The 25703-nt window shown below is 56.3% G+C and overlaps 4 protein-coding genes across 8 annotated transcripts; 3 read left to right on the forward strand and 1 right to left on the reverse strand.

The window, feature by feature from the left end:
* Positions 1-317: 317 nt before the first annotated feature.
* Positions 318-10780, reverse strand: SHC1 (SHC adaptor protein 1). 3 transcript variants are annotated; one of them, XM_062192382.1, is made up of 13 exons: positions 10629-10780; positions 7430-7597; positions 6831-6901; positions 6262-6325; positions 6024-6143; positions 5741-5794; positions 5500-5551; positions 5198-5324; positions 3792-3990; positions 3646-3715; positions 3407-3541; positions 3020-3258; positions 318-1948 (listed from the first exon to the last, which is right to left on the reverse strand). In XM_062192382.1, exons 2-13 carry the CDS (start codon positions 7592-7594, stop codon positions 1820-1822), a joined length of 1425 nt encoding a protein of 474 aa, XP_062048366.1. In that variant the 5' UTR covers positions 7595-7597; positions 10629-10780; the 3' UTR covers positions 318-1819. The 3 variants fall into 3 exon arrangements, with proteins under 3 accessions (XP_062048366.1, XP_062048365.1, XP_062048364.1); XM_062192381.1 differs by lacking the exon at positions 10629-10780 and having other exon boundaries at positions 3407-3538; positions 7430-10610; XM_062192380.1 differs by lacking the exon at positions 10629-10780 and having other exon boundaries at positions 7430-10609.
* A 186-nt stretch (positions 10781-10966) lies between these two features.
* Positions 10967-14564, forward strand: CKS1B (CDC28 protein kinase regulatory subunit 1B). Its single transcript, XM_062192383.1, has 3 exons — positions 10967-11175; positions 13679-13806; positions 14375-14564. The coding sequence occupies exons 1-3, from the start codon at positions 11117-11119 to the stop codon at positions 14425-14427; spliced, it is 240 nt and encodes a 79-aa protein (XP_062048367.1). The 5' UTR covers positions 10967-11116; the 3' UTR covers positions 14428-14564.
* A 2176-nt stretch (positions 14565-16740) lies between these two features.
* On the forward strand, positions 16741-24525 carry FLAD1 (flavin adenine dinucleotide synthetase 1). 3 transcript variants are annotated; one of them, XM_062192385.1, is made up of 8 exons: positions 16741-16953; positions 17432-17654; positions 20163-20907; positions 21588-21735; positions 22088-22186; positions 22267-22456; positions 24113-24186; positions 24301-24525. In XM_062192385.1, the coding sequence occupies exons 2-8, from the start codon at positions 17574-17576 to the stop codon at positions 24434-24436; spliced, it is 1473 nt and encodes a 490-aa protein (XP_062048369.1). In that variant the 5' UTR covers positions 16741-16953; positions 17432-17573; the 3' UTR covers positions 24437-24525. The 3 variants fall into 3 exon arrangements, with proteins under 3 accessions (XP_062048369.1, XP_062048370.1, XP_062048368.1); XM_062192384.1 differs by lacking the exon at positions 16741-16953 and adding an exon at positions 16967-17220; XM_062192386.1 differs by lacking the exons at positions 16741-16953; positions 24113-24186; positions 24301-24525 and adding an exon at positions 16960-17220 and having other exon boundaries at positions 22119-22186; positions 22267-22397.
* A 311-nt stretch (positions 24526-24836) lies between these two features.
* Positions 24837-25493, forward strand: LENEP (lens epithelial protein). Its single transcript, XM_062192387.1, has 2 exons — positions 24837-25180; positions 25267-25493. The coding sequence occupies exon 1, from the start codon at positions 24859-24861 to the stop codon at positions 25123-25125; it is 267 nt and encodes an 88-aa protein (XP_062048371.1). The 5' UTR covers positions 24837-24858; the 3' UTR covers positions 25126-25180; positions 25267-25493.
* Positions 25494-25703: the final 210 nt, after the last annotated feature.

Here is a 25703-nt window from a genome sequence, read left to right on the forward strand (position 1 = left end):
CCGCCAGCCCCTGCGACCGGACCGTACCATTGCGGGCCGAGGGGCGCGTGCCCGGGAGGCACCGGCAGCCGCCGGCTGGCCTCGGCCCCTGCCCCGCCCCGCCCCGCCTGCACCGGGTCCCTCTGCAGCCGCATCCCCCGGGGACAACCGGTCTCCGCGCCCACCGGGCACAAAGTCGGCGGGCGCCCAGGGCCCAGCGGGCGGCGCGCGGGCCCCGAAGTGAGGCCAGGTGGGGCATCGGCGACCTGGAGCCTCCCCTCCTGCCGCCGAGGGCCCGCGCGAACAATGGGCTTGCAAGAGTGGCTAAGAAGGCGAAGTAGAAGAAATACGGACTTTAATGAAGATTATTTCCCTTTGGTATAAGTGAGACCCGTGAAAACATCCAAACACACGAAAGGAGGAGGTGGCTAGGGTTAAAATTGTCAGCTTTCCCTTCCCCACAAGGCCTAAAGAGCAGGACTGGCCTCTTCTGTGGTTGTGGCTGCAGTGGGCCTAGCACAGGGCCCCACGTGTAGAAGGTACTGGGGGACCTGTGGGCTTTAAGTTCCCCCTTCATGAAATCGACACAGCCAGCCAAACGCCTGCCTCCGAGCCTGCGGTAAGAGGTCCAAGTTCTAGTCCTAGCTCAAAATCCGTTTCTGCCTCTGGTCTCTTTTGTAAAAATAATAACACTAATAATGCTGCCAGTCCGAGTTCCTCTGCAGGCCCAGTGAGGAAAATGCCAATAGTGGTAAGAGGGCTTGGAAAAGTCAAAGAGGTGATGTGTGGATGTAGTCGATCATCATTTTGTGTTCAAGAACAAGCCATGGAGAACGAAATTAGGAAAGTAAACCTACAGCCATAAAATATGTGCATACAAAGTGAAAATGAGCGCGGTTCCAAATCGACAGATGGCATTTGGGATTGTCTAATGCTTTAGAGTCTCAGTGCCCTTGTTCCCGCCTCCACAGAACCCTCCTGGGAGAGTGAACTGTACAGGAGGCTCCAGTTCACACCCTGGGAAGGGAGAGGCAGAGCCGGGATACAGGAGGAAGAGCTACACTTTGGCTGTAGAGTATAACATGCATGCAACATGGGAGGGGCGGGGCGTATGAAATGTATATACAGACCCCTTGGGGAGAGGGGTCCCGGCCAGGAGGCACTGAGCAAGGGAAGGGGTCCATCTCCCCCCGGCCGGGAGGGGGGCTCTGGGGCAATCTCTAAGGGTTGCACCTCCCCAGGGAGAGGGGACAGCTGCCGCTACTGCTTCTGTTCTCCCAACCCAAACTGGAGAGGCTGCTGAGCAAGGAGGACAGGGTCCCGGGAGCCAAGACGGTGTCAGCACCCCTGTCCTTAACTCAGGGGCCCGAAAACTCTTTGCATTAAATATCGTCAGACCTAGGAGATGGTCAAAGGCACAAAGTTAAACGCTGGGGGGAAGGCTGAGAGTGGTCTGTGACTCCCTGAAGCCCGGGGTAGACCCGAGGTGTGGTTTGTTCTCCCTTCCCCAGAAGGGTGACTGCTCCACCGGGCCTATCACCAGGGGACGTTTCCATCTCGAGTGCCCATCTTCCTGGGGAAGGGGGTGTCAGGTTGGCACAGGTATGGGGGGCCACTCTGTACATTAATACTTTGGTGAGGTTTGGGGAGAAGCAGGAGTCTACCCCAGGCTCCTGACTCAAACCCTCTCCCTCAGCTGAATGCAAAACCCAGTGTCCACCCTCCTCCCAGCTCTGACACAAGGCCAAGCCCACAGAACACTCGCTGGGTGAAGTCCTGAGAGTAGGGAACAGGGTGGAAGGGGAGGAAGAGGCGTCTTCTGTGAGAGCTCGGGGACGGATCACAGTTTCCGCTCCACAGGTTGCTGGAGACACAGTTCGCTGCCCGCAGAGATGATGGGCAAGTGATTGTCCATGTGGTAGCTGATGAGGTGACTGACACTCTCAAAGCGGTGATCCTTTGTCCGAACCTGGGAAAGTGAGAAGCAAGGGGGTCAGTTCAGGTGAGGAGCCAAGACCTCGGCAGCCCTTAAGTCTGGAAGAAAATGAAACAGTCGAGAAGGCTGAGCAAAGAGAAAAAGACGGGGGTGGGGCTGGGGCTGGGAGGTGATGGCTGGTTGAGGCTTCCCTGGTAAGAGAAGCTGGAGACAGCTGTGAGAGTGGGCAGGTGAGGGAACTACAGAAAGGCAAAGGGACCTCAGCCCAGAAAGCATGAAGCTTTTCTTGATTTGGACAGGGTTGGCGTATCTCGCTGTGCAAAAAAAAAAAAAAAAAGAAAAAGCAGTGGGAAGGAGGCTGAGATTGTACAGAAAAGAAATGGAAGTTTGAGGAGCAGTGAGGCACCGAGTGTTTAGAGAAAGGACACTGGTCTGGGGATCTGGGGAGGCCCCTGGCTCCTCCTGCAGGCTTGTGGCTGCTCACCACTGGCCATCACAACCTCTCCAAGGGGGTTTCCTCATCTGTCAATGGAGGGACACAGAACAGACGAGCACCGTCTGGCTCTGAGGGGCTTAAGGCTTGGGGATTGGAGGACCGGCCAGGGCTGTAAGGAACACAGCTCAGGCGCAGCGCTGTAAGAAAGGGAAGGAGGGCCGGCGCCGCGGCTCACTAGGCTAATCCTCCGCCTTGCGGTGCCGGCACACCAGGTTCTAGTCCCGGTCGGGGCACCAATCCTGTCCCGGTTGCCCCTCTTCCAGGCCAGCTCTCTGCTGTGGCCAGGGAGTGCAGTGGAGGATGGCCCAAGTGTTTGGGCTCTGCACCCCATGGGAGACCAGGAGAAGCACCTGGCTCCTGCCACCGGAACAGCGCGGTGTGCCGGCTGCAGCACGCCTACCGCGGCGGCCATTGGAGGGTGAACCAACGGCAAAAGGAAGACCTTTCTCTCTGTCTCTCTCTCTCACTGTCCACTCTGCCTGTCACACACACAAAAAAAAAAAAAAAAAAGGGAAGGAACCTGAAGCCACTGGAGGGCGGGGCCCAGACAGCTATGACTGCACCAGAGGGTACTTTCGACCACCCACGTCCACACCTCTGTCACTCACCACACCCTCGGGGTCCACCAGGAGCAGGTGCTTGGGCTGCCCACTCTGCAGGCCGGTGAGCACGTATTGGCCAGGTGTGGTCGTGCTCTCCCGCACCAGGAAGTCCCCGTTGAGCTGCAGCAGCGCCTCAGCCTCCCGCCGGCTCAGCTTCCCATGGAACCAGGGCTCCCTTTGGAGCTGCTCAGCCATGGACACCGACTGGGGAGGTGCAGGTACCCGAAGCGCATCTTCAAAGGGCTCTGGGGGGTTACAGAGAGAGCAAGGAGCAGCAGCTGGCACCACACACCCCCAGGACGGAGACCTTCAGGGAAGGGAGGCCAGAAAGGCAGAGAGACGGAACGAGGTCGGAAGGCAGGGACGAAGCAGAAAGGAGAGAGGAGTACTCACTCATGTCAAAGAGGTCCCGGGGTGCGCTGCCATTGGTGGTCGCGTTGGGGGGCCCAGCCCCTCCCCCTGCCTGCCGGGCCTTGTCTAGGTTTTGGACGTTGACGTAGGAGGGGTCATCAAAGAGCTCTCTGCCTGCTGAGGAAAAGGATGCTCCGTGGTGCTCCTGGCCCTGCCTGCTGCACCCCTGGCTCTTCCCACCTCAGCTCACTCGTTCCCTCTCTCTCTGCCTCCCTTCATACCTGGGCCAGGTGGTTGAGGTGGCATCTGTTTGCGGACTTCTGGGTCCCCTCCCACAGGCTGCCCTACGGGCTGCAGGGATAAAGGAAGGTGAGACCAGCAGTCCTAACCAGCCTGGGCCCAGCCCACCTCCATTTTAGCAACTTACCAGTGTAGCTCCCAAGTGGCTGGGGGTCTGGGCACTGGGTGGAGCAGGTCGAACAGTCCCTGGGGCGGCTCCTTCCCGGAGCCTCATGTCCACCACGCCCCCCAGAGGGGGTTCCTTCCCCGGGAAGTCATTATAGTACTGATGGTCAGGTAGCTCTTCCTCCTCCTCATCCCAAGCTGATCCATCAAAGCCGGCCATTCTGGGAGGGACAGGAAGGCAAAAGGAGTGTGAGCACGCAGGAGAGCTGGGCAGGATGAGGGGAACCCCACAGCACATCACACACACAGTGACCCTTCAGTCCGCAGGCCTGAGGCTGGGTGTTTCCCAGGTACAGTCATTTCACCCTCCTGGCCACCCTGTACGGTAATGGTTTCCCTCCCTAGTTTTATAGAGGAGGAAAATTAAGGTGAGAGGTGAAAAGAATTATCCAAGATCTCCCAACTAAAAGGTGGCACAGGTAAGATTTAAACTCAGCTTTTTTTTTTTAAATCTTTTTTTTTTCTTTGACAGGCAGAGTGGACAGTGAGAGAGAGAGACAGAGAGAAAGGTCTTCCTTTTGCCGTTGGTTCACCCTGCAATGGCCGCCGCGGTAGCGCGCTGCGGCCGGCGCACCGCGCTGTTCCAATGGCAGGAGCCAGGTGCTTCTCCTGGTCTCCCATGGGGTGCAGGACCCAAGGACTTGGGCCATCCTCCACTGCACTCCCTAGCCACAGCAGAGAGCTGGCCTGGAAGAGGGGCAACCGGGACAGGATCGGTGCCCCGACCGGGACTAGAACCCGGTGTGCCGGCGCCGCAAGGCGGAGGATTAGCCTAGTGAGCCGCGGCGCCGGCTAAACTCAGCTTTGACTTTACAGCTCATGCCCTTGACCACCAGGCTATTCCCCGAGAGGAAGGGGAAGCGTGAAATAGTGGGGAGGGCACGTGCTGGAGGACTTGAACTTCCAAATACACCATCCCTACTGGCCCACTGCTCATTCCTTGAAGCCTACAGTGGGAAAGGTAGGGGTCTCAGGACAAACAGCCTTCCTCCAAGATCCACGCGCCTGGTGGCTTCTAGAAACAGGAAAACACAGAAAATGAAAGATAGAGAAATAGGCAAGAAAGAGGGCGAGGCCAGTAATGAGGCGGCGGCTGGGAAAAGAAAAGCTCATTCAGCCAGAGAAAGAAGTGCAGTTTGGAGGCCCTGACACAGCCCCACCACAGGCAAGCGAGAGGAAGAGCTGGCCCTGCGGCAGGCGGCCTAATGGCCACCGGAAACCCAAGAATCACAGGAAGTAGGAAGCAGGGCACACAGGTTATTTCTTTCCCTGAACCTCCCCGAGCTCCGGCGTGGGAGGAGTAGACCTGCGTTCCCAGTCTGGGTCTGGGGCCCAAGAGCTGGCCCACACCCTCTGCACCGTGCTCACCTGTCATGGGGGGTGACCAGCTTGGGCGGGTTCCTGAGGTATTGTTTGAAGCGTAACTCGAAGGCCTGGCCAATGGTGCTGATGACATCCTGGGCAAGCCCTTCGGGACACTCCAGGATGTGGCAGGCTGCAGGTACAGCGAAGGCTGCCGGTGAGCTCTGAGGCGGGGTCACGGGCGGGGCGGGGGTGTGGGGGACTCATCCTCCTCATCTCTGCTCGGTGAGAGGGGAAGGGCGGCCCTGGTCCCGCTCACCTGCCGCACCGCCAGCCCGCCCCACCCAGTGCTCCCCACCATGCCTCACCTCTCTGATTCACGGGGTCTTTGGCAACGTAGGCAACATACTCGGCTGTGTCCTAAGACGGACAGAGTGAGAAGGGGCAGGTTAGCTAAATTCTACAGCTCCACCTTACTCCTGATGCCTAAAACCCAGTCTTTTTCAAATACCCCTGCAACCCTACCTCCCCCACTGCCCTGGCTGATGGCTTCCCAATCCTTAGCCCCTTCCCCTTCCCCCCCAACCTGTGCTCTGTTCCCCAACTCACCGGATCTCCGCCGGACGCAAATGAGATAGATTGCATGTGGTGGTTGGCAATGATCTGAGAATTGGCACGGGGGATGGAAAAAGAAAAGAATGACACGTGTCAGGCCCCCACCCCTGGCCCAGAACCCTGCCGTCCCAGCCTCATTCTCTTAGCTTCTTACCCTAACTTCTTCCTTCTGTATGGCTACTCCAAAGCTCTCCACCTTAGTTTTTGGCCTCACAACTACATCTGCCCTTAGCCCTACCTCCCACGTCTCTGGTACCCCCTACCTAACCCCACCAACCTGTTTACAGTCTGCGGCCATGAGGTTGAGGCTGCTGGTGGAGACGGTGAGAGTGATTGGCATTCCAGCAAATTTCAGGTTACTCCTCCCCAGGATAGAGCTGAGCGGGCGGCCACAGGGCTAGAAAAGGCCCAGAGTCTCAGAAGGTGAGGGTTCCCAACACCAGGAAACACTTCTGCCTTCCCCTTGCCCCTCCACATCACCCAGCATCATCCCCAGTCCCAACAGCCCCAGGTACCTTTCTCCTCCGTGTGGCTCCCTTAGCACCCGGCACAGCCTCACACACCAGACTGATGGCCTCCCTGGGGAAAGAGGGGTGCTCAGACCCACAGGCTGCCTCCCACTTGGCTGGGGCTGCCACAGTGTTGGGGGAGGGGAGGGCCAGGCCAGACTCCCAGGGCACTCCAGGCTCTTTGTCGTGGTGGATTGAATTAAGGGCCTTTAATATTTGATGACACTGAGAGGCCGCTTCCTGGCTGATTGGGTTAGGGCCTCAATGGGTATGGCCCCACCCCCTTCCAGCCACCAAACCTCCCATTCCTTTCCCAAAGGCAGCAGCCACCACCGGTCTAACCCCACCTTCTGCCCTAGCCCCACCTCCCCACAACTCTAAAGGCCGGAGAGGTAACAAGGATCTAGCCCAGAGGTGTCTCTTTTCAGTCAAACTTGGACTCACTGTCCCAACTTTCTCTCAACCCACCTGCCCACCCACAGGTAGGCCACCTGCACCAAGGGCCCCACTCCCCATTCCCACAGCCTCACTAACCCCAGGACTCCCACAAGCCCACCCCCCTCCCCCCCACTAACCTGGTGACCTGCGTCCGGGTGTTGAAGTCGAGGGCACGCATTGACTGCAGGACCTCCACACAGCCCATGTACTGAGGGGAGGGGGACAGCAGTTCAGCCACCTCCCCCACCCCAGCGCTAGGGCCCTAGGACTTTTCCCTCCATAGTCCCTAAGGGAAGGAAAGCTGAGGCGGCTCGCTCACTGCCCCAGCTACATCCCACAATGTACAAGACAACGGGGAGTGAGGAGAGAGAGAGAGAGGATGAGCTAGGAGCGCCTCATGCACTGGGGAGAGACTGGGGGGCAGTGCCAGGCATGGGGTGGGATGGAGTGACACCTCCAGAAGCGGGAGGGGTCCACAGCGGGGAGTCCAGGCGTCCTCATCCCAACACTTGCCTCGGAGGTGCTGGGCATTGTGCGAAGCATGGCAGGGTGGGGGTGGGGAGGCAAAAGAAGGAAGGGGGCCCTGGCAGAGCTGGAAGAGATCAGAGATCAGGCAAGAAAGGTTAAGCAGCAGGACACCGCAACAGAGGAAGAGCAGGGAAGAGTCTGGCAAAGCTGCAGCGAGCAGAGGACTGCAGGGGTATGGGAGGGAGTGGAGGGGAGGATGTTCACTCACCCGAACCAAGTAGGAAACCCCGGGTCCCATGACTTTGTCGTTGGGATGCAGCCAGCCCCGCGTGGGCTTATTGACAAAGCTCCCGTGGCGGGTCCACTCCTCGCCCCCCAGCTGGCCCCCTTCCACCCGAGTCCTGCGCCCGCCGCCTCCACTCAGCTTGTTCATGTCCTGGAGGAGGGGCAGGGGGCCTGAGTCCGGCATGGCTGCCCCTGTGATCCCCTCCCCAACCTCGGCTGCCCTTCCTGGCTCCCCCTTAGGCCCCAGGCGGCCCCCAGCCGGGTTGGCCAGCTTCAGGTTGCTCATCCGGGGGAAGAAGGAGCACAGGGTGGTGGGACTGTCGTCCCCGGGCAGAGGGGGCAGGATTGGCCCCAGGGACGAGGCTGAAGGGGAAGGCAGCTCCTCCGGAGGGGTGGACCCTGAAGCCCCCTCTTCCAGCGACGACAGAGACTCATTCCGAAGTGGGTTGTACTTGGGCTTGGGGGGCAAGAGATCCATGGCTGGGGCGAGAGCAGGGCTGCTGCCCGGCCCGGCCCCCCTGCCAGCTGGGGCAAGGGGGCCAGGCAGGGGGCATCCCCAGGCCCCGAGCCTGCTGGGCCTCTGTGGCCCAGGAGGGGCAGGTGTCCTGGGGAGGGAGAGGGGCAAGTGGCTTCCGCTCCCCCAGCTCAGACCCAGACAGTTTCGGGCCCCATCCCCGCCCAGCGTGGAGCCTCTTCTCTGGCTGAGAAGAGAACAGGCTGGACCCAGAGCTGCCTGGCTCCTCCCCAGGGGCGGGGAGCTAAGGAGAGAGACCAATCCTGAGGACAGTGCTGACTCACAGGCTCAGAGGGGCTGAGCCCCCAATGCCGACGCCCCAGCCCAGAACTCAGGCAGGGGCAGAGCTATCCTGCCCCTCTCCCCTACCCTCAACAAACAACTAGTGATCTGGGGGAGAAGTGGGAGTTTGGAGGAAAGGATGGAGGAGGAAGGAGAGGATTGAGATAAGAGCGGTCTGGATCAATCCAAACCGGACATGGGCAGGAAGTCAGGGGAGGGGAGGGGGAATGAGGGAGGAAACAGAGGCAGCTGGGGGTGGAAAAGGGAGGAGATCCCAGAGCTCAGCATTTCCCTTCCTGTCCTGGTTGAACACGCAAATTCCTCCATCGTCCAGCCCAGGCCACCCCTCACCACTGCCACGTAAGGTGGGGTGACGGCCCCAGGGAGCCTAGGCCATTAGCATCCTCTTCCAGAGCAGCTGCGGAATGGAACTAGGGAAATGGGAAAAGGAAGGAAGTGGTCCCAGTGGGTGCACAGTGGGACCCAGAGGAAGGGCAAAGCTTGGGAAGTCAGGGAAATAAAAGCCCAACCCCAGGGGGCCACCAAGGAGCCAGCAGGCTAGAGCTGCAGCCAGAGGACGTGTGGGTCAAGCCTCCTTCTCTCTCCTGGCACCCACCACACCAAGCGGCCAGTGGCCAGTGGCCAAGCGCTGTTCTGCACGCTGGCAAGGGTGAGGAGGACAGGGCAGCCCCTGGGCCCACCAGGTATCCTCCCAGCCCTCCTCCAGCAGTGCCCCTCACACCGGGGGAGGAGTCACCAAGCGATGGAGGTCAGGAGGCAGGCAAACGTGTGGCAGTGAACCGTGTGGGGAGAACAGTCCCAAACCTCCGCGGCTTCCTGCCACAGCTCTGCTTGAGGAAACCTTGGAGGAAGTTGGAAAATGACCAAAACACAAAAAGTAGATACCTCTTCCCCCAGGCTCACCTCAGAATTACCCTTAGCTCTAAGTCAGAAGATTAAAAGAAATCTATAACGATGACCAATTCTAGCACTTAAAATGTGCTAGGTACGCTTTCACCTCCCCTTCGTCCTCATGGCAGGAGAATCTGTCACTCTATTTCCCAAGACCCCAGGCCAAGAGCAGGAAAGGTTTCTTCCACAGCCACACACACACACACACACACAGCCTCATCCTTAGGGTCAGCACTCTCTGGAAGCCTGCAGTATGGGCAGGCAGAGGATGACCAACAGGTGTGAGCATTTCAAAACGAGGGAGTCTGTCTCTAAATTTGCATAGGGAGAAGTGAGAGCCTCCTGGAAGTCCAGGTGATTGGGTGTTGGAGGGGGGAGCCCAGCAGGGAGGAGGCGGGAGGAGCGGGAAGGGGCAGGAAATGGCGAAAGCCTGAGGAATGTTTCCAGCAGGGAAGGCAGGACCAGTGGAGCCAGGAGGAATGCCCGGACAAGAATTCTGGCTGGGGGCGGGGAGGGATGGAGCCAAACGTAGAGGCTGAGGAGTCTCTTAAAAGAAAAAAAAAAAAAAAAAAAAAACCAGGATACGAATCCATAACCCCATTGCAAAGTACCGTTTTCTGGTAGTACAAAGTTCTCTCTCCTGTCACGTCCTCAAGCCACACATCAGCAAATCCACGGCCCTGTCTAGCCACAGCTACAACCTACAGCTATTTCTGTGGTGGGCTGGGAAACTACGAGCAAGCCTCCGTCCCGTCCTCGGGCCAAACCCCAAGCCCAGGCCCACCCTTGGGGGAGGGTAAGGCTGCCTCTAATCTCTCACTCCTCAGAGCTCCCACCTAGTGGACGGGAAAGTCCTCGGGAAAACTGAGCCCAAGGCCCCAAGAAAGGACAGGAAACGTAAACAGGTGGAGCTTCTGAGACTGAGGAAACTGGGGTGATGACTTGGGTGCCACCAGGATCGAGTTCCTTAGGGGGCGTGGCCCTCTAGGATGCGCAGCAGACTTCCAGCAGATGAGGCTCCGGGACAATCGGACGTGGATTGCGGAAGGGGCGGGGCTTCTACGGGGCGGGGCCTCTAGGGAGGCGTGGCTTAAGTGAATTCGAATCGTTCTTTGAAGAGCAGAGCTTTGCCCTTTTGGGAGATAGGATCTTTGACAGACAGGAGTTAGCGGAGAATCGTCGCGAGGAGGCGGAGTTTGGAAGAACTGGGAGGACTAACGAAGCGTTTCTTGTAGAGATGGAAGCATGTCTGGGGGTGGGACTTCCAGGAAAACTGGGCTACAGGGAGGGGTCGGAGACAATAAATTTAAAAACTGGGGTTCAGGGAGCCCCCTGAAGTTGGGAGGTGGGACTTCCGGAGAGGGGGTCTCAGGGGCGGGACTTAGCAGTGAACACCGGAAGTGGGGTCCCGGGAGAGGGGTTCCGGGGTGGAGGAGTGGGTTGCCTAAAGAGAAAAAAAAAAGTGAAAACTCACCAGGGCCTCATGGGGTCTCCGCACCGCGCCGCGGGCCGATCTGGTTCCGGATCACGCCACTGCCTGCTTAGGTCGCCGCTCCAACTTTCTCCCCGGCCCGGCCTCCCTGGAGAAACTTTATTACACTCACTTCCGGCCTCACTAACCCCTGACCCTCTACCTCACGGTCCCTCCTTCGCCCCGCCTACTTTCCTGGATCAGCCAATGGTAGCGCGAAGGCGCTCGCAGGCGCCGCGATAACCAATTAGAGGCCTATCTCTGACCCAAGTTCGTGCTTGAGAAAGCACTCCAATAAAGACTGGAGGAGAAGCAAATCTTAAGCCAATAGGAGGCTCGAAGGTGGAGCTGTCCCGCCTTGAGCCTCAAGGACCAATGGGAAGTGCGGGCGGTGTGTTTGAAAGCGAGGCCAAAGAGGGTGGGAGCGCGTGCTGCTGGGAGTTGTTTGGAGGTTGGCAGCGCGGGGCTGACGGCCCGCAGGCAGAGCGATCATGTCGCACAAACAGATTTACTATTCGGACAAGTACGACGACGAGGAGTTCGAGTACCGGTTAGTGCCGGCGGGGGGCCGTAGCGAGGTCGTGAGACGAGAAGGCACGAGGAGTTGGTAGCGAGGACGGAGGCGACAGAGGGGGCGCATGCGCAGGAGACCAACGGGGTGGGTGTGAGGTTGTGGAACGCGGAAGGCGCGTGCGCGGGGGTGGCCGGCGCCCTGAAACTGCGGCGTGTGGCGTTGAGGGGAGGCGTGTTAGTCCGACCATCTTCGCCCTGTGGGTGTCTGGGTCTTGGTCTCGGCTCCCCTGGGAGCTGCTGTGGAGTCCGCTGGGTGAAGGCGGCGGCAGCGGAGCTGGCCTTTTCCCCGCGTTCTCACTGCGGGCGGTGAGAACGCTGAGGAAGTTAATGCTGCTCCATTCTGGGGAAGGACAGAGGCGTGGTTGTCTGGCTGGTTTTAGGACGGGGGCGTCGAGGACCGGGCGGGGGATTAAAGTGCCGAGAAGCACTGAGAACCAGTGGAGTGCGTGCAGGTGTCACTTGTTTACTGGACGTGTGCATCTCACGGTCTTTAAAATTCTGAGCAAGATTCTGGCAGACGGCAGGAAGAAGGTGGCGGCCTGCTGAGCCGGGCCGTGCGCGGGCCGTGGTGGGGACACAGCCTGGCAAGGAAGGGGCGGGGGCTCCCTGGGAGCGCCCTGAGGTGACACTGTAGCAACGAAGGGAAAAGTACAGCCTGACTAGAATTGTTCCGGAGGTACTGGATGGCCAGATGCCCAAGATGGGGGAGCGCTTGGGTTTGATAAGTTCTGAGCCCATAGGAATATTAGATTGGAAAAGGAGGGAAGACAGAATTCTACAAGTGTTGTCACACTAATCTGTATCAACTGCAATATTTAAGACGGCTTCCGGCTTTGTATCTTGCCTCCTGGATTGGAGGGGGGAATGGAAGCTTGCTTTTCTCGTGCCTTCCCTCAGCCTGGGTCGGGCCTTTGGGCACTGCAGAACACCCAAGGTGTGTGTGCTTGCAGACACATAACCAGCTTCAGGCCGGGATCATCCTAGATCCTTCTCAGCCTCCATTCCTTTTATTTCCCTCAGCTGTTTTCCTCTACATCTGAACTAAGCCAGCTCCAACTATATGCTTATGACATGTTTGCAGGGCTGGGAGAAATCACTAGTTTCGTCCCTGGGAAGATGTAACTGTTAGTTTGGCAGTGGCGTTTTGGTTTAAGAGAGGGGTTTGTTTTGTTTTGTTTTAATGTATTGAGGCCAGATTTTGTGCCAGGGGCTGGTTAGAATGTCAGCTATTTTCAGACATTTAGACTAGAATTATCTCTTTAGGAAAAAAACCTCTGTTAACTAGTGCAGAGGGAGCATTTAGGACATTTTTGTTGAGTGTGATGAAGTGTATCTGAATGAGTCCAGTTCCAATCAGAGGAGTCATCTCTTTGCCATGGAGACTCATCCTTGGTCAGAGAATCAAGTCTCATGGCGCGCCCCTTCAGAGTTAACAAAATGAGATTCAAGATTTTTTAAAGGAGAAGACTAACAGTTCACCCTCTGTGATGCGTCTTCCACACCCCACTTTACCGATGCTGTGCAAAACCCACCTTGATGTTAACACTGTATGCTCTTTGCAGGGCCTGTTACATTGTGGGTAATTACTAGAAAACCGTAAGATCCACAAAGGCACAGAAAATGAACATCAACAGTGTCTGGCACTCAGTCACTGGAATTACTCATTCGTACTCTAATATACCCTTGCGAGGAGCCTTGTGGCATAACGGGTTGAGGCACTACCTACAGTGCCATATGGGTACCAGTTCAAGTCCTGGCTGCTCCACTTCCAATCCAGCTCCCTGCTAGTGTGCCTGGGAAAGCAGCAGATGATGGGCCAAGTCCCTGGGCCCCCATACCTCCATGGGAGACCCAGATGAATTTCCTGGCTTCTGGCTTCAGCCTGGCCCAGCTCTGGCTGTTTTGGCCTTTGGGGGAATAAACTAGCAGACGGAAGATCTCTAACTCTGCCTTTCAAATAAATAAAATTTAAAACTATATATATAGTCTTGTGAGAATTTATATAACTTGGCATGTATTTTCAGCTGCCTCTACCCCACAATAAGATTGTATAAACTCAAGGGCTGACACTGTGGCATAGAGGGTAAAGCCGCTGCCTGCAATACCAGTTTGAGGCCTGGCTGCTCCACTTTTGATCCAGCTCTCTGCTGTGGCCTGGGAAAGCAGTGGAAGATGGCCCAAGTCCTTGGCCCTTGCACCCACATGGGAGACCTGGAAGAAGCTCCTGGCTTCAGATTGGCGCAGCTCTGGCCATTGCGGCCATCTGGGGAGTGAACCAGCTGATAGAAGAACTCTCTCTTTGCCCCTGCCTCTCTGTAACTCTGCCTTTCAAATAAATAATCTTTAAAAAAAAAAAAATTGTATAAACTCCAGAAGCCAGTTTCTCTTTTTCCTTTCTTGGCTTTATATACAGGCACTTGTCTAACAGGCTGTATCCAATACTAACACAAATGCCCCATCTCCCTGTGTTTCTGTTGCAGGCATGTTATGTTGCCCAAGGATATAGCCAAGCTGGTCCCTAAAACCCATTTGATGTCTGAATCTGAATGGAGGAACCTTGGCGTTCAGCAGAGTCAGGGATGGGTCCATTATATGATCCACGAACCAGGTCAGTGCACTGGCTAAATGTAGCCAGATGGGACTACTAGACTGAGGGATTGAAGGAATACCATCACAGAAACCAAGAAAACAGAGAAGATGGGGGGCCTGTTTCCTGCTCCTTTCCCGTTTAAACAAAGCTGTAGTGACTGAAAATAATCGTAAAATGTTTGGGAAGTTCAGAGACAGCCTGTCACTAAATTCAATCAGGGGGCACTCTTTTTAAGCCCACATATACCCTGGTTATGGCTTCTGCTTCGTTTCCCACCAGAAAGCCAATTCTTGGATGTATTCCAAATAAGCCAAGGAAAGTATATTTCTTGATAAGACACCAGACACCACGCTGCCAGGCAAAACTAATAAAGGACACCCCAGGGCAGCACAAACACAGCAAAAGAACTGATGCCAATAATTCTTTGCTTGGCAGACAGGCCCGACTTCTGGGCCTGCTTCTAAGGCCATATGTTTAAATCTTAATTTAGTTATAAAGATCTGAGTGGGTGATGGCTGGGAGGTGGGGGTGGAATGCATAGAACAGAATGGTGTGAGTTCGTCTCGGATTTCACTCGCTCTTTCAGAACCCCACATCCTGCTGTTCCGGCGGCCACTACCGAAGAAACCAAAGAAATGAAGCTGGCGAGCCACTTCCAGCCTCGAGCTCCACACAGCTGTTCTTCCTTTCTGACATCTTTCTGATAACATGATGTTGCCTCCCTTCCTACTTCTCACTCTGATGTTTCAAGGATGCTCAATACACTGTTCACATATGCCGGTACCTGCTGCTTTGCTTCGTGAGTAAAGCCAACACCACCACAGCCCAGCCAGCGAGTGCTCTGCAGGCCACGTCCTCCCCTGAATGTGACCCCAGAAGCCACGGTGTGTTCTGTAGCCCGCAGAGTATCTGAGAGTAAGACCGTGGTTGTCACAGGGGTCGTGTGACCTTGCTCTTTTGTTTTTTCCCCGCTGAGTAGTGTATGGATGGTGACGTCTGATTTTATGTTTCAATGTATTGGAAACTCTCCATTTTATTCAAGAAATCTATTCCATGTTTAAAGCCTTGATTAAAGAGGAAGTTTTTATCAGTCTAATTCTGGAAGGGTTTTCCCCCCCTACCTTCTGGTTGAACATCCCTTTCACTGTCGTTGTTCTAATTATACGCCCTGCAGTTTAATAATGAAGCTCCGCTCTCCGCTGATAATGAGGTTTATTTGAACATTGAGGTAATTGGTTTTTAATCTACTTTGAAGCAGACTTGCTGTCAAACATCTGCAGAAATACATATTTCATTCTGCTAGTCCGAGGTGGAGGTTATATGGGGACAACCTCATCTCGTCAAAACAAATGATCTGTTTCTGACAGTCAGCGGGGTTGCCTTTAACATGGTCCTGATATTGAAGGACACCCGAGTGAAGGGAAGAGGTTGTCGGCCACTGGCCGTGCGTGTGCTCCAGGTCCTGCCTGAGACTCCTGCTCGCCTCAGACCTCAGCCTGGGGGTGTTTTCAGTGGTTCTCAACTTTACTTGTACATTGGAATCACCTAGGGACCTTCACAAGTACTGACGCGGCTTGAGTCATTGCTAGAGATGCTGACGGAATAGGTCTGGGGTGTGGACTGAATGTAGGGACTTCTAGCATTTTTCTGCAAGTAGTTATGAGCTTTGAGAAAACAAATGTGAAGTATTTGCTTTAAGAAAACATATCACCAAAAAATAGCTTAAATTAAATTGCTTTAGAAAACGGTAGTACAAAGTAAAGGAGAATAATCTCCCTCTGCCCTGCCACCATCAATTTATTTCTAGAAGAGTGGTTCTTCAGATGTCATTTCTGGACACAGGCATCAACATCACCTGAACATTTGTTACAGACGCAAATTCTTAGGCTCCTCCCTAGACCTACTGACTCCTAAACGGAGGGCCCCCCCCCCCCCCCCCCGCAGTGCTTTAACAAGCTCGCCAGCTGATCCTGGTGTGAGCTTCATCTTGAGAACTGGTAAAGGATCAGAAGAGAATTGTTTGAGGGGGATCAAATGCTCACCTTTATTACCAGGATGCATGGATACTGTGCTTTTTATCATTAGGCAAGTCACCTTGTTTGGAGTTGTTTTTTGAGAAAGAATGGTCTAGCAGCCTGGCTCCTCCATTCATGTGTTTTGTGGTTTCAGGCATCCCTCCACCTTTCTGAGCCTGTTCTCTGCCAAACAGGGATGTGATCCACGGGGATTTTGTAGGTTAAAATGAGGCCAGGTGTGGTTCAGCACGCCTCCAAACAATGGCAGGAACTTTGGACAGGGCCCAGCAGCACCACAGGGTGCTGGCATCCAAGCCTACTGAATCAGCATCTGCATGTTAAAGGTCCCCTGATGACTGATGTAAACATTACAGTTGAAGATGCACTTACACCAAAAGCAACCGAAATGGGAATAAGCTAGGCTGGTGTGAGTCTAAGAGACAGACACTCCCTACTCACTGCCTCATTTGGATCCACAAAACCAAAGACCGGGGGCAGGGATAGGAGGGTCGCGTTTGAACGAAGCACCATCTGGACAAGTCTGCTTGGCTTCATCGTTTACACTGGAGGCAAACGGAGCCTTCACACACCAACAGGCCGCCTACTCCACAGGCACTACCGGTCATCATTCTCAACTCCGGCCACAAAATCAAATCCCTTCTGGAGCCGGTACCAGTGCCCGAGGCCTCAGCCCAGGCGTGCTCATGGTGCATGAAAACAGGGAACGTAGGCACATGAGAAACTGACTACAGAGCGAGCGGAGGTTAGAATCCAGCCTCCCTCTACCTCCAGCTCCAGATGGAAGCGCCCCGAAGTCCTCAGGGCACCTCCAATCGCAGCTCGTCCGCTCCGCAGAGCCGCCCCAGGCCCCGCCCTCCCCGCCGACTGAGGCCCGGCCCCCGCGTTTCCGGGCGGCGGTGACCATTTGGTTGTCGCCAATAACAACCCAGCATTGCTCCCGCTCGCTGGCTAACGCCTGAGAGCGACAGTCAACTACACCAATGGAACCTTGAGAGAAGTCTAAGGGACAGCCCAAGTGACCAATCGACATGAAGTACCTGTGGGGAGGGCGGGATTTTGAGTACGGAAGCTGTCCCGGGACATGAGGAAAGGAAAGAGGAAAACACCGGTGAAGGGGTAAAGTAGGCAGGTGAGAGCCGAGAAGAACTCAGTTTGAAAATTGGTGGGCAAAGAGGGGATTCCGGGCTAGAAAGGGTGCAGACGGTTGCAAGAAAAGGCGGCTGGATTCTGGTAGGGGGTGGAAGGAGAGAACGCATTTAAAGGAGCCGAGGCTCAGGTTGAGGTAGACGTTTAAAGGGGCCGACCCCCAGAACAGAAGACATTTAAAGGTGCAGATGCCCAAGATAGAGCAAAGACTTGAGGAGACCGGCTCGGCTGACCCGAGACGTTTAAAGTGGTAGGTCATTTTATGTAGAACAGTTTAAGCAGACTGGAGCCACGTTTAGAGGACCTTTAAGAGAGTATGGGTAGGGGTTTGCGAACACGTTTGTTAGGCGGGAATGAGGGAGTCGCTTGTCAAGGGTCTGGTTAGAGTAGACTGAGGGGCTTCCTCTAGGGAAGAACACGCTCTCCTGCTCTCCTCCCATTGTCCTTTCTGGTTCCTCCAGGTTCCCTCGACCCAGGACCCTGTTCCCAGGCTATGGCCCCCAGTGCCCCGTAGACCTGGCGGGCCTCCAGTGCTTGCGGCCCCTATTTGGGGGTCTGGGTGCCTACTGGAGGGCCCTGCAGAGGGGCAGAGAAGGCAGAACCATGGCATCTAGGGCTTCAGACCTTCCCCCGGGGCGCAGCGTGACGGCGGGCATCATCATTGTTGGAGATGAGATCCTCAAGGTGTGTCTGGGCTGGGGGGGGGGGGGGGATTGTGCTCAAGGGCCTGCTCCAGATCCCGTTGAGGGGGGCGAACCTGGGTGGGAGATTCTGTGCGGAGCGGGATTCTGGACTGAGTCCAGCATACTGGAGGAACGGTGATCCTCATCCATTCAAAATTACTCTGTTGAAAACTTGTAACAAAGCCCCTGCAATTTGCCCAGCATTATGTTAGAAGGCAGAGGGGCCACCCAGCAGTGACAGCAAGCCCAAGTAAGCAACAGAGGTGCGGGTGCACGGGCTGTATTTTTTTTTAAAGACTTTATTTATTTATTTGAGAGTTAGAGTTACAGCCAGTGAGAGGGAGAGACAGAGAGAAAGGCCTTCCTTCTATTGGTTTGCTCCCCAAATGGCTGCAATAGCCGGAGCTGCACCAATCCGAAGCCAGGAGCCAGGAGCTTCTTCCTGGTCTCCCATGCGGGTGCAGGGGCCCCAGGACTTGGGCCATCCTCCACTGCCTTCCCGGGCCACAGCAGAGAGCTGGATTGGAACAGGAGCAGCCAGGACTAGAACTGGCGCCCATATGGGATGCTGGTGCCACAGGCGGAGGATTAACCTACTGCGCCACGGCATCGGCCCCAAGGCTGTATTTCTTTTTAAAGATTTTTTTGAAAGGCAGAGCAACAGAGAAATCTTCCATCCGCTGACTAATGCCCCAAATGGCTATAACGGCTGGGGTTGGTCCTGGCTGAAGCCAGGAGCCTGGAACTCCATGGGTCTCCTACAAGAATGGCAGGGCCCAAGCACTCGGTCATCTTCTGCTGCCTTCCCAGGCATATTAGCAGGGAGCGGGATCGGAAGCAGGGCAGCCAGGACTTGAACTGTCGCTCCAGTAGGGGATGCTGATGTTGCAGGCAGTGGCGTAACCCCCTGCGCCACAGCGCTTGTCCCAGTGTTCTGTATTCTTACAAGTTATATCCAAGCTGTTTGCAAGTTGTTCACAGCACTCAGCAGAGTGGATAAATAAGCTAGAAGGAAGGTGCTAGAATGGCCAGGAAGTCTTACTACAGGACACACTAGGCGTTAGATTTTATATTATAAGAGTAATATTAGTGCCTGTTTTTTCAGAGCTTACCAGGGGCTGGCGGGATGCCTATTACATCACATGCCTGGTTTTGCTAATCCTCACAGTAACTCCATGCAATTGCTACTTTTATTATGAGTCTCGATTAGTGGGTTATTAAGCTGAGGCTCAGAGATATTGAGAAGCTACTCCAGTTACAGCCCTAGGAAGTGGAGGACATGGGATGCCAGCCTGATTTTCGCTTACTCTGAAACACAATTCTTTTTTTTTTTTTTTTTTTTTTAAGATTTGTTTATGGGGCCGGCGCTGTGGTATAACGCGGGTAAAGCTGCCACCTACAGTGCCAGCATCCCATATGGACTCCGGTTCGAGTATTGGCTGCTCTACTTCCAATCCAGCTCTGCTATGGTCTGGGAAAGCAGTAGAAGATGGCCCAAGTCTGTGGGCCCCTGCACTCACATGGAAGATCCAGAAGAAGCTACTGGCTTCTGGCTTTGGATTGACCTAGCTCCAGCCATTGCCGCCATCTGGAGAGTGAACTAGCAGATAAAAGACCTTTCTCTCTCTCTCTTTGCCACTGCCTCTCAAATAAATAAATACATCTTTTATTTATTTATTTATTTGAGAGGCAGAGTTAGAGAGAGAGAGAGGGAGAGACAGAGAGAAAGGTCTTCCATCTGCTGGTTCACTCCCCAAATGGCCATAATGGCTGATCCAAAGCCAGGAGCATCTTCCGGGTCTCCCACATGGATGCAGAGGCCCAAGCACTTGGGCCATCTTCCTCTGCTTTCCCAGGCTATAGCAGGGAGCTGGATTGGAAGCAGAGCAGCCGGAACTCAAACTGGCGCCCATATTGGATGCCGGCGCCTCAGGCAGCACCTACTGCGCCACGGCACCGGCCCCTGGATTACAAATTCTTAACCAGTAAATCCTCTGTGGAGAAGGAGAAGCAGATGGGGCTGGAAAAGAAAAGGGTGCGCAGCACACATGGCCTCGGCTGCTTGCAGGGGAACATGAGCTTTCTTCTGTACACAGCTGGAAACCACAAATGGCTGCTGAGCCCAAGGACAGTGACGCCTTAGGGAGGCTCCTCAGGGGACATGGAGCAGAGTCCTGTGACTGAGGCCGGGAGCCTGGCCAGGAGGCTCTTGCCATTGTCCAGGTGGAAGCTCCTGAGACCTGCTTGGTGGCAGCGAGGACAGGGGCGATCGGGCCGGGAAACAGTTCAGAGGAGAGTTGGCAGGATGAAGGGCCTCAGCGGCTGTGGACCACAGCCAGGGCTACAGCGAGGCTGCGCCACAAGTGCTCGGAGCGAGGGCACTGACACTGTCGTGGGTCCCCGAAGAGCAGAGCATCCCGTCATTAGGCAGGTGCAGCTGTCCTCTCCCTCTCTACCCTTTGTCCGCAGAGCACTGACTGTCTCATCCTCCCCCCTCCCCCCACCCCAGGGACACACTCAGGACACCAACACCTACTTTCTGTGCCGGACACTGCGCTCCCTGGGGGTCCGGGTGTGCCGAGTCTCTGTCGTACCTGACGAGGTCGCCACGATCGCCGCAGAGATCACCTCTTTCTCCAGCCGCTTCACGCACGTGCTCACTGCAGGCGGCATCGGCCCCACTCACGATGATGTGACCTTTGAGGCAGTGGCGCAGGCCTTTGGAGATCAGCTCAAGCCACACCCCGAGCTGGAGGCGGCCATCAAAGCCTTTGGAGGGGAGGGCTGGGAGAAGCTGTCGCTGGTGCCCTCCTCCGCCCGCCTGCATTACGGCACAGACCCTCGCACCGGCCGGCCCTTCCGGTTCCCGCTGGTCTCTGTCCGAAACGTCTACCTCTTCCCAGGCATTCCAGAGCTGCTGAGGCGGGTGCTGGAGGGGCTGAAGGAACTGTTCCAAAACACAGCTGTCCAATTCCACTCGCGGGAACTGTACGTGGCCGCCGCCGAGGCCTCTATCGCCCCCATCCTGGCGGAGGCCCAGGCCCACTTTGGGCACAGGCTCGGCCTGGGTTCCTACCCTGACTGGGGTAGCAACTACTATCAGGTGAAACTGACTCTAGATTCAGAGGAAGAAGGGCCCTTGGAGGAATGCCTGGCCTACCTGACTGCCCGCCTGCCCCAGGGAGCACTGGTCCCCTACCTGCCCAACGCAGTGGAGCAAGCCGGCGAAGCTGTGTACAAGCTCGCTGAAGCAGGTAGGGGGCCTCCTGTGGGGAGGGGCAGCACGCAGCAGGCCCCTGGTGCCGCCCTAGGTCTCGGTCCACCAGAGCTGCTGGGGGCTTCCTGTGGGCTTCCTGTGGGCACAGGACGGGGTAGAAGAGGGCTCTTGTTCTTCATTCGTTCTTCCAGTAGGTGTTGGCCTGAGTGCCTGCTGTCGCCAGCACTGTGCTAGGTGTTGGGGTTGTAGCTCCGCGGGGCAAATGCAGGCCCTGCTTCCACACAGCAGTGGTTTACAAGGCAGGTAGGCATTGAACAAGTGAGCGTGCACCAGACGTGAGAGGCGAAGGAGACTCCACAGCAGGGAGGCCGCCTTGATCTAGGCCGGTGAGAGAGGCTTCTCTGGCAAAGTGGCCTAGGCAATGAGGAGGGCTTGGTCTGAGCAGCAGGTGGATGAGAGCAAACAGCACGAAAGAGGGCCCAGAAGGAAGTGGCGTGGGGTTTAGGGGAATGGAAGGAAACCAGGACACACACCCCACGCAGGGGGAAAGATCCTGAGACAGAGACAAGGTGAGGTGTGGCTGAGTAGCGAGCCAGGCAGACGGCAGCCTGAAGAGCTTGGGTCCTGGGCAAAGGGGGAAAGCAGCGCAGTGTGGCCCCACTGCCCTTTGACAGCCCTGGGTGTCCATCTGAGCCCTCTTCCCTGCCTGCATGGCAGGGTCTTCTCTGGGGAAAAAGGTGGCCAGCGCCTTACAGACCATTGAGAGTGCCCTGGCTCGGTACAGCCTCACACAGCTCTGCGTGGGCTTCAACGGGGGCAAGGACTGCACGGCCCTCCTGCACCTCTTCCACGCGGCTGTGCAGAGGTGAGCCCACCCGCCAGGGCGAGCCGTGAACCTACCTGGTCTGTCCCGGGAGGGAGGGCGGGAGGCGGCCACGGTGACCCAGCACTCCCACCGCCCCACGACACTTCCTGAGCACCTGCACCTGCCGCATGCTGGGCCCATCCCCCACCACAGTCCTGTTGGGGAAGTGAAACAGGGGTGCGTGCTGAGGCTTAGGTGATGGATCAGAGTGGGCTTCCAGCGAGAATGGGTGTGATGAAAGGAGCCGAGGCGGGTATCTGCCCCAGGGCCCCAAGAGAACCACAAGCTCTCTGGAGAGCCGTTCATGTCCATGCTGGCAAGCCTGTGGATTCTTCCCCCCCACACCCCCCAGGAAGTTCCCTGACGTTCCAAAACCCCTCCAGATCCTGTACATCCGCAGCATCTCCCCGTTCCCTGAGCTGGAGCAGTTTCTACAGGACACCATTAAGAGGTACTAGGGCCTGGAAGCTTGGGTTCCAAGGGAGGCTGGCCAGGGCCCACTCCTGACACCCGCTTCTGGTCCTTCCTAAGGTATAACCTGCAGGTGTTGGAGGCCGAGGGCGACATGAAGCAGGCCCTGGGTGAGCTGCAGGCACAGCACCCCCAGCTGGAGGCCGTCCTGATGGGCACCCGCCGCACGGACCCCTACTCCTGTAGCCTCTGCCCTTTCAGTCCCACGGACCCAGGCTGGCCCTCGTTCATGCGCATCAACCCACTGCTGGTAATGGAAGAACATGCACTGTCGCCCTGTCCGTCATGGCACCCTGGCTCCCCTGGGTGCAAGGCGAAAACCTGGGGCTTGATTGAAGGGCCCCCATCACCTGAGGGAGGCAGAGCTGTTTGTTCATTCATCTGTTCGATCAATACTTTCTGAGCATTAATTCACTAGCAAGCATTGGTGCCTTCTGCTGTGGACAGAACAGCGGCCTGGACCTGTGCTGTCCAATGCGAGAGCCATGGACCATTATTTGTGCTTAAATTTTAATTAACTGAAATGAAATTGGTAAAAGCCACTTTTAAAAGGATGAATTTGGGCAGGCATTTGCATGACAATTAACACGTGGCTTGGGATGCCCACACCCGGTATTGGAGTGGCTGGGTTCCCAGCACTGTCCCAGATTGCAGCTTCCTGCTGATGTGCACTCTGGGAAGCAGCAGGTGATGGCTCAGGTACTTAGGTCCCTGCCACCCGGGGGAGACCTGGCCTGAGTGCCTGGCTCTCAGCTTTAGCCTGGCCCAGCACTGGCTATTTCAGGCATTTGGAGAGTGAACCAGAAAAGGGGGAGTGTCCTCTCTCTCCCCCTCCCCGTGTGTGTCTCTCTGCCTTTCAAATAAATGAAAACAAATAAGTAAATAATGTAATATATATATATATACATATATATATAAATTTTATGGCATATGAATTAGAGCTCAATTTTTTTTAAGATTTATTTTTTTGGAAGAGATCTATCATCTGTTGGTTCATTCCCCAAATGGCCACAACAGGCAGGGCTGGACCAGGCCAAACTAAGAGCCAGGAACATCTTACTGGTCTCACACAAGGGTGGCAGGGACCCAAGCGCTTGGGCCATTATCCGCTGCCTTCCCAGGTACATTAGCAGGGAGCTGGATCAGAAATGGAGCATCTGGGACTCAAACTGGTGCTTTAAAAAAAAAAAAAAGATTATTTATTATTATGAAAGGCAAAGTTACAGAGAGAGGCAGCAGAGGGAAGGGGCCTTCCACCTGCTGATTCACACCCCAAATGTCCGCAATGGCTGGAGCTAGGCCGATCCGAAGCCAGGAGCCTGGAGCATCTTCCAGGTCTCCCACATGGGTGCAGGGGCTCAAGGTCTTGGGCCATCCTCTGCTGCTTTTTCAGGCACATTAGCAGGGAGCTAGATCAGAAGTGGAGCAGCTGGGACTGGAACCAGCACCCAGAGGGGATGCCGGCACTGCAGGTGGCAGTTTTACTCACTATGCCATAGTACTGGCCCCCCAGTGCTCTTGATACAGGAGGCCCATGTTGCTGTGGCCTGTTTTAAATACAACTAAACTAAAGTTCTTCGGCTGTACTGGCCATGTTTCAGGTGACTACCAGTTAGACAGCAGAGGCATAGAACACTTCCATCATCGCAAAATGTGGCACTTCACAGTGCTGTTTCAGACACGCCCCTTCCCTTCCCACAGTTACCCTCCATGGAGGGTGGATTGAGAGTAGAGAGGGTGACAGCCGCCTTTCCTCTCTGCTTAGCAGGAGCAGGAGACAGCAGTCAGATAGCAAGCCTTCCCCTGAGGCCGGGGTGGCAGAAGAGCCTTGGGTGGACCCCCTTTCCCCTGCAGGGGGTGGGTGTGAGACAGGGGAGTACTGGTGACTCTGACTCTGCTCTCCCAGGACTGGACCTACAGAAACATCTGGGACTTTCTGCGTCAGCTGTTTGTCCCTTACTGCATCCTATACGACCGAGGGTAAGGCTGTGGGAAAGAGCCCGGTTGTGGGCAGGACAGGAGAGTGGTGGGATAGAGAGAGCTACCGGGAGAGCCCACCCAGCACACACCTGCCCTCCGCGTTCCCCATCCCAGGTACACATCGCTGGGGAGTCGAGAGAACACAGTGCGGAACCCGGCCCTGAAGACCGTGAGCCCAGGGGGACAGCCCAGCTACCGCCCAGCCTACCTACTGGAGAATGAAGACGAGGAGCGGAATTCCCGCATGTGACCTCTGACCTCCCGCGGGTCCTGGGGTGTGACCTGTCAATAAACGGTGCCTCTCACTGTGCCTGCTGCTCTCCTGGTCTGTTCCTGCTGCGGGGGAAGGAAGAGGCCCGAGCAGGCCCCAGGCTGCCAGCTCCAGGCTGGCTGTGCTCTCTGAGGGTCCCAGCAGGAGGGCAGGACACGCTGGCAAGGGGCTCTGGGAGGGTTCTCCATGTCAGCCTCAGCAGGAGCCCACCAGAGGGCGGGCGCAGGAGTGGTAGCAGCCACTGGGAAAGGGGCGACGAGGCAGGACACCACCCACGCTGAGCTGGCCTGGCTGCCCTTCGGCTAGCCCCACCCCGCCCCTGTCCACAGGGGCTGACTCAGCCCTCTCTCAGGCCCAGAACTTTCCCTTTGCTAGACCCTGGGGCCTTTGTCTCTGCAGTCATGAGGCCTGAGGGGGAGGGGACAGTGGTGATAAAAGGCACCCAAGGCCGCTCCCACCCCCTTCCTCAGAACTGCTCCCACATGCAGCTCCGGACACAGCCCCTAGCCCAGGTCCTGCCCTTCTCCCTTGGGGGGGTCCTGCGAGATGCTGGGCTCCGGGTGCCTGTCATTAAGATGGGCACAGGATGGCAGAACCTGCTGCGGACCCTGAAGGAAATCGCCTACATCCTCCTCTGCTGCTGGTGTGTCAAGGAACTGCTGGATTAACGGCAGCAGGCACCTGCCTGCCCTCCCCAGGGGCGCCCGGGCTGGCATCGCTCAGGTGGGCAGGGGAGGGCAGACAGACGAGAGGCATGGCTTGGCTTCTGTGGCGGAGCCTGCCTCTCAACTCACCGTTCTCTCCCTCAGCACGCAGCCGACCTGCATGGAGACTGCCGGGGCCAGCTGTTCACCACCACCACGGCTGGGCCACAGGCGACAAGCGCAGAGTGAAGTGTGGATCCCACTCTGAGTTGTGCCATCTGCCAGACCTGCCTCGCCGCCGGTGGGCACGAGCTCGGCCTGCTGGCTCAGACCCCAGTAAGACTGCAGCAGGACCTGGCACTCCTCCAGGCTTGGCACAGTGAGCCCGCCCGCCCGCCCACTTGGAAGACGGTACCATGCTCTCTTCACACCAGGGACTGGCTGCCCTTGCGATCTCTGAGAATCACTGGAGTATATGTGTAATAAATGGGTGTTGAGACCCCAAGTTCTAAGCATCTGAAGGGGACTCAAAGTGACTGTTGGAAGGGCCTTGGGGGCCGGGTGCAGACCTGGCAGGGAACTGAGAGGAAGAGATTGGAAGC

This window comes from Lepus europaeus, chromosome 5 (genome assembly GCF_033115175.1).
Source record: "Lepus europaeus isolate LE1 chromosome 5, mLepTim1.pri, whole genome shotgun sequence".
NCBI lineage: Eukaryota > Metazoa > Chordata > Mammalia > Lagomorpha > Leporidae > Lepus > Lepus europaeus.

Coding starts and splice junctions, on each gene's coding strand:
- SHC1 (XM_062192380.1), bottom strand. CDS start 7,924: ATGGATCTCTTGCCCCCCAAGCCCAAGTACAACCCACTTCGGAATGAG. Junction 6,326..6,830: donor ACCCGGACGCAGGTCACCAG/GTTAGTGGGGGG, acceptor CTCTTTCCCCAG/GGAGGCCATCAGTCTGGTGT. Junction 3,542..3,645: donor ACCTCAACCACCTGGCCCAG/GTATGAAGGGAG, acceptor CCTTTTCCTCAG/CAGGCAGAGAGCTCTTTGAT.
- CKS1B (XM_062192383.1), top strand. CDS start 11,117: ATGTCGCACAAACAGATTTACTATTCGGACAAGTACGACGACGAGGAG. Junction 11,176..13,678: donor GACGAGGAGTTCGAGTACCG/GTTAGTGCCGGC, acceptor TTTCTGTTGCAG/GCATGTTATGTTGCCCAAGG. Junction 13,807..14,374: donor TTATATGATCCACGAACCAG/GTCAGTGCACTG, acceptor TCGCTCTTTCAG/AACCCCACATCCTGCTGTTC.
- FLAD1 (XM_062192384.1), top strand. CDS start 17,159: ATGCCCAAGATAGAGCAAAGACTTGAGGAGACCGGCTCGGCTGACCCG. Junction 17,655..20,162: donor TTGGAGATGAGATCCTCAAG/GTGTGTCTGGGC, acceptor CCCCCACCCCAG/GGACACACTCAGGACACCAA. Junction 24,187..24,300: donor TGCATCCTATACGACCGAGG/GTAAGGCTGTGG, acceptor TCCCCATCCCAG/GTACACATCGCTGGGGAGTC.
- LENEP (XM_062192387.1), top strand. CDS start 24,859: ATGAGGCCTGAGGGGGAGGGGACAGTGGTGATAAAAGGCACCCAAGGC.